The sequence below is a fragment of the Solanum dulcamara genome, chromosome 1 (genome assembly GCF_947179165.1).
Source record: "Solanum dulcamara chromosome 1, daSolDulc1.2, whole genome shotgun sequence".
Taxonomy (NCBI): Eukaryota; Viridiplantae; Streptophyta; class Magnoliopsida; order Solanales; family Solanaceae; genus Solanum; species Solanum dulcamara.
The window spans coordinates 7787862-7793956 of NC_077237.1; the positions used below are offsets into that span (position 1 = coordinate 7787862).

General features: G+C 32.7%; 1 protein-coding gene across 1 annotated transcript; it reads left to right on the forward strand.

The window, feature by feature from the left end:
• Nucleotides 1-499: 499 nt before the first annotated feature.
• Nucleotides 500-2150, forward strand: LOC129886700 (uncharacterized). Its single transcript, XM_055961499.1, has 2 exons — nucleotides 500-1009; nucleotides 1627-2150. The coding sequence occupies exons 1-2, from the start codon at nucleotides 683-685 to the stop codon at nucleotides 2095-2097; spliced, it is 798 nt and encodes a 265-aa protein (XP_055817474.1). The 5' UTR covers nucleotides 500-682; the 3' UTR covers nucleotides 2098-2150.
• The last annotated feature ends 3945 nt before the right edge of the window (nucleotides 2151-6095 follow it).

Genomic DNA, 6095 nt, shown 5'->3' on the forward strand with positions numbered 1-6095 from the left:
ATCAATCGCCAACACCAACTACAACTATCAAGTGCCAACCACAAATTACTAGCTACTATCAATACCCCACAATTAATAAACATCATCTCCAATTGACACTCACAATCATTACTAGCCATCACCATCACTAATTACCATGAAAAAATTTAAAATATTTTATTAATATATAATATTAGATTAATTTTGTACCCCTAAATTTTCAGCAAAGGTTTTTGTCTGGATGTACTGATTTCAAGTTTGCACTTGCTATTTTAGTGTTTGGATATGTAATATAATAAAATATGTATGGCTATAAACCTTATAATGGTTGAGAATTTAATTGATTGATAGTTATGAATCGTGGCATATAGGTAACTGCAATCTCATTATGCCCCCCTTCCCCCCAAATTGATTAAGAAAGATTTTTCTGTATCGATGGTGATCGATCATAGTATTTATAGCCTTATTTCTTTTTCGACTAAATTCTGATTTCGTTTTGCTTCTTCAAATTATTTTGGCTTGTAGATCTAGTATAGTATTTCAAATTTTCTTATTATTAGCCAGCCAGTTGTAAGATAATATTATATTCTAAACACTTCAGTCCTCAAATATTACATTTTGTCCTTTTCTTCCCCTAATCCAACAAAAATCAATCCACACACATCCTAAACAATAAACAGAGAGAACAGAGAAACCAATTTTTATGGTCATGGCACAAATATTTAGAGAAATATTATTTCAAGAACCAAATTCAATCTTTATCAAAGTTATGATAATGATGAATCTAATAATTTCTGCAATATTGGGTTATTCAGAAGGCTTTGGCAAACAAAATCTTGAGTATTCAAAGTTTTGGAATGTGAATTCTCAAGAAAAAGCTAAAATCCCTAGCAAAATGGGGATGATTATTGCTTATACTCCTAGTTTAATTGCATCTTTAATCTTCTTTTGGATATTTCCAAACAGCGGAATCAGATTCTTCATGCTCAATTTTGCTATGACCATTCATTTCTTCAAAAGACTTCTTGAGGTAATTAGTAATTTTACCCTTTTCATTACCTTCTTGAAGTTTAACTTATATATATCGATACGATAAAAAAGTGAGATTTATAATTTTTAAAATGAGATATATTATTTGTACTAAAGCATACTGATTTAGGGATTTATAATTTTGAAAATGAGGTAAAAATTATGTGTTATAGAAGATATAAAGTTACTAGATAGTGAAAACATTCTTTGTACTAAAGCATATCGATTTAGGAATTTATATTTTTGAAAATGAAATAGATTATCTGTTACAACATGTAAAAAATAACTGATAGTGAAAATATTCTTTGTACTAAAGCATACTGATTTAGGGGTAATATCTGATTTCAATCCTTTTGATATATGGCTTAAGTCATAATTTTGTATGATGTCAACTAAAAAAAAATTAGCTCATTTAATTTTATCAAAATATAAGTCAAACTTTTCTTTTTTCCATCTAATGTTTTTGGATTACTGGCTAATTCAAATTCACGAGGTAAAAAGTTTACTTGAAGACATAGGGATAAAATTTGCGTAATTTTATTCTTTTCAAATTCAATCTATTAGATTACACTGAGTATATTCATAATTAACATACAATTTAATATAATCATTTTGCAGGTTTTGTTTGTGCACAAATACAGTGGTGCCATGGCTATGAACTCTGCAATTACTATTTCCTCAAGCTATTTTATAGCCTTTTCAAGTTTAATCTATATTCAACACTTGACTAAAGCATCAACAGAGCCAATAATTGACTTGAAGTATTTTGGTTTTATTTTATTTTTAGTGGGAATTATTGGCAATTTTTATCACCATTTTCTCCTTTCTAAGATGAGGAAAAAGGGTGAAAGTGGATATAAAATTCCAAAAAGTGGCCTCTTTAACTTAGTTATATGCCCACATTACCTTTTTGAGATTGTCACATTTTTGGGGTTTTCTCTTATTAGCCAAACTTTGTTTTCTTTTTCTTCTACCATAGGGACATTATTTTATTTGATGGGGAGGAGTTATGCTACTAGGAAATGGTACCTTTCCAAATTTGAAGATTTCCCTAGAAATGTCAAGGCTTTAATACCTTTTGTATTTTAAATGCACTTTTGAGTATATCAGAATTGTTATCAGCCTATGATTATTGTTTGAAGTCAGTTGAATTTACTGTTTATTTTTTCTAGCTGATATATATAAATTATATACGATTATACATAGGTCATTTATTTTTAGTTTAAGTAGTCAGTAGATGACTATTTATATTAATACATAATACATAGATATACATCTTAACTTTAACTTGACCTCAACTGATAACTAATCAATTCAATTTTGAGAATATACATCTAGACACTTTAACTTGTCCTCACTATGTCTAGTAAAAATATGATGCTGACGTGACACATAAATGTAACGACCCGAACCATCGTTATTAAGGGACATGGAAAACCGTAAAATTTTGCCATCTGAACTCGCACCATCCCGCCAGAGCGGACATAATCCCGCTATGGCGGCGCCGCTCCAGCAGGATGTGAGCCCCCAGAGCGGGATGGTCGGGGCAGAACTTAATGTCGCGAATTCTTATTTTTTTCTCTTGTCCCTAAGTGCCAAAAAGAGGCGAGGGTTACCTCAGAAACCCTTCGAAGGCTGCTCTAGGCTTGAGAAAGGAGGGAGAAGGAGATTTTAGCAAGGAAAGGTATCAATTGGCGGAATTCAGGCCCACTTTCACCATCTTGTTGTCTGTAAGCTAGGATTGAAGCCTCAATGCCTCTCTGCAGTTGCTTGGCGTCCAGGAAGGCTAGGTTTCTCTAATTGATTAGTTGTAAATTTGTTCCCACGCATTCTATATTGTAGTTGATAGGAGATTTCATGTCTAGGCCTCCGGGCATGGAGTTTGGATGGCTGAATGTATTGTATTTGTTGTTTAGGGTAGGAATGTACAATATGGATATGATTATCCTCTGACTAGTGATGATAGTCTAGTTTTTGGTTGATAACTATAATACTGCTTGTTGATATGATTGATGGTCTTTGTAAAGATTAAGGTGAAGAAAATTATCGGGTTAGAGTGAGATCCTAAGGCTTATGATAATCGAGGGGGGATCCATGTAAATATAGGAGATTTATATATTTATATGTGTGAGTTCATATTTGATAGCCTCTTGCCATGAATCATGAAATAAAGGATAAATGTGAATGACTTATTTGATAGCCTATTGCTATGAACCTATTTGATTACCTGTGGCTGTAGGTTATGGTTTAGTCTATGTTATAGAGAGACTCCTAATAGTATTCGAGTAATGTTGTAATGTCTACCATGGTTTTAATGGTTGTGGTTGAGTGATTGATAAGTGATTGTGATCGGTCTACAAATTCAAGACCGTGAAATCTATAATCTGAACTTGCTCTACGAACAGTGATGCCTTGAATAAAAAAGGCTTGATGAAGTACTGTAGATGAAGGGAAAGATAGAACGAAATCAATGAAATGACTAATTGTGAACAACTGCATGCAATGAACCCATTACTTGATTGTGCAAGTAGGTAAACTATTCATTGTGGACTGTGATTGTGGTTGTGATTGTGATGTTAGATCGGGTGTCACGTACCGACACATATATTGGATCGAGTGTCACGTTCCAACACATATAGAATCGGGTGTCACGTTCCGACACATATATAGGATCGGGTGTCACGTTCTGATACATATATGATTTGGATATGGATTCCATGAGAGAACCAATGTGTGACTATCATCACTGAATTGATCTTGACTATATGTGTGATGATAAAGAAAATGATCAGATTATTACTGAGCATGCCCATTCTGTGTAATAACTGATATGAAAAGATCGAAAGTCCTAGTGTTATCATGTTGACTATTGTAATTGAGATTTACTTTATAAAACTGTACATTTCTCCTGAAATGGTAAATTAATAATGTGTTCATGTATTTGCTTGATTGGATTATGTTATGGGTGCTAGATGCATCCGCATAATAGGTATGAGGTTGTGGGTAAATCAGTGGGAAGCAGTCAATGTGTTGTTAAGGTAGATTAATGAGTTAAAATAAGTTATTGTTGATGTCCTGTAGGCACATGGGTTAAAAAAGGAATGGAAGATTTTCGAAGATTCTGTCTCCGGGCAGATCGCCCTGGCAGAAGGAATTCCGCTGTGGCAAAGTCGCCAGAGCGGGATAGGTCCCGCCATGGTGGGAATGTAGTGGTTAGGAGGTGAGCTTTAGTCCCTTTAATATTGTCCTCTACTAAGTGAGATGTTAATTATCCTAAAGTCATGTGATGGTGTGAAACTAAATATAGTAAATGGGTTAGACAGAGTTAGTAATGGCCCGTCGTTTGGAAATTTCTCAATGTGATAGAAGGGATAGGCCTTGATTTGTATTAGAGTTGGCAGCGAACCAACTAGAAGGGATGAGAGTTAGGCTTGAACGAATTTAATGAGGTTATGAGAATGATAAGAGTTTTGCATAAGGTTTGGCGGTGAATCTCTTAAGAGCATGTTTTCTTCTTGTCGATCCCTTAATATTATGCGGTGGATATCAGGTTGATCGATGATGCCTACCAGTACGTATTGTTTGTACTAATACTACTTTTATTATGCCCCTTGACACAGTCTGGTTGCAGGGTCAGTGATGTTTCATAGGTAAAGACGAAGATGAGTCTCCAACAGTTTCTACTCTTCATTCCTTATGATGGGAGCTGTGTCTTGCTTTTATTTATACTCTGTATCTTTAGAAGCCCTTATACCTGTTTAGACTAGTATCCTTGGAGGTTTTAAGTGTTTCTTGTAATAAATCTTGGAGTTTTAAAAAATTCAATTTTTGGTGTATTCCTTACTCTTTTAGGACTTATAATGGTATTTTTGTTAAACTTCCGCATGTATTTTTGTAGGGGTTCTCCTATCTAGGTGTTAGAGTAAGTGCTCGCACGGTCCGGTGGGTTAGGTCGCGATAATAAATTTAGGAGGTGTCTAGATGATCATTTTGTAAGTTGGAATGTTCAACTGACACATTAGAGGTGAGTGAGATGTCTAGATATGTATCTACAAAGTTAGAGTATTCAATTGACAGTTGAAGACAAGTTAAAATATTTATTTATGTATTATGTAGTGTATTAACTCTTCATTTAGAGATATTTTGAGTTTTTAGCATAAGTGAATGGGGCCGAGTTGAGCGCTAATCAACTCTTTAGTGTTTTAGTTTTTTTTTTAGGAAAAATTACGTGAATAAGCAAGTATATACTAGTTAATTAGTTAGCATAGCTATAGTTTAACTAATTTACAATTCACCACTAACAATCAGCTTTAATTACGATTCGAGTTTGTATAATTCGAAATTGTATAATATAATTTGTATAACTTTTGTATAATGTAATTTTGTATAATATAATTTGTATAATTGTTTCAAGTTCTGATGTTTGTGTTTGAATAAATTCGTTATTTTGAGTTTACACAAAAATAGTTCAGTTATACAAACTCACCCGTGAATTACACAAACGAGGCAACTTAAACTTAAGCTACAATCCGTAAGTATGCAAACTGTAGTCAAGGAGCATAATTAAGACACTTATAGTAGTTATTTGTGAAATTTCCTCATTTTTTAAATTATTTTCCATCAGTATTCGATATTCGTATTGGAGCACAAAGTATATACATAACACATTAAATAATCTTAAATGACTATCCGCGTGACAAACATTATCAATTAATTATTTTATGTACATATTAGAATTAATTACAAATTTATATATTGGAATGTTCAAGTTCATATACATATGGACTACTTCATAAGGTTTTTAGTTATTTTGACTATACTTTTCTTCATGTTGCAATGTTGCTAGAATAATTCTAAATATAACTCTTCAACAAGGAGATAGGGAAATGAAGATATTTAATTTTGCAAGTGTTATAGATAAAGTCAGAAGTTTGTTTTTCTGTCATAATTAACCATGATTTATATTTTTTCCCCTTTCACTTTTTATGAGAAAGTCACTTAAAACCTATAAAATTTGGTTTTGGAGGGTTGACTTAATTAATCTTTCATTTCCATTCTGATCATATTATTCATATATCTTAAAAGTT

What these genes read in the sequence shown, in the direction of transcription:
- LOC129886700 (XM_055961499.1), top strand. Translation starts at nt 683, where the DNA reads ATGGTCATGGCACAAATATTTAGAGAAATATTATTTCAAGAACCAAAT. An exon ending in TCTTCAAAAGACTTCTTGAG is followed by an intron (nt 1,010 to 1,626) that starts GTAATTAGTAAT and finishes ATCATTTTGCAG; the next exon opens with GTTTTGTTTGTGCACAAATA.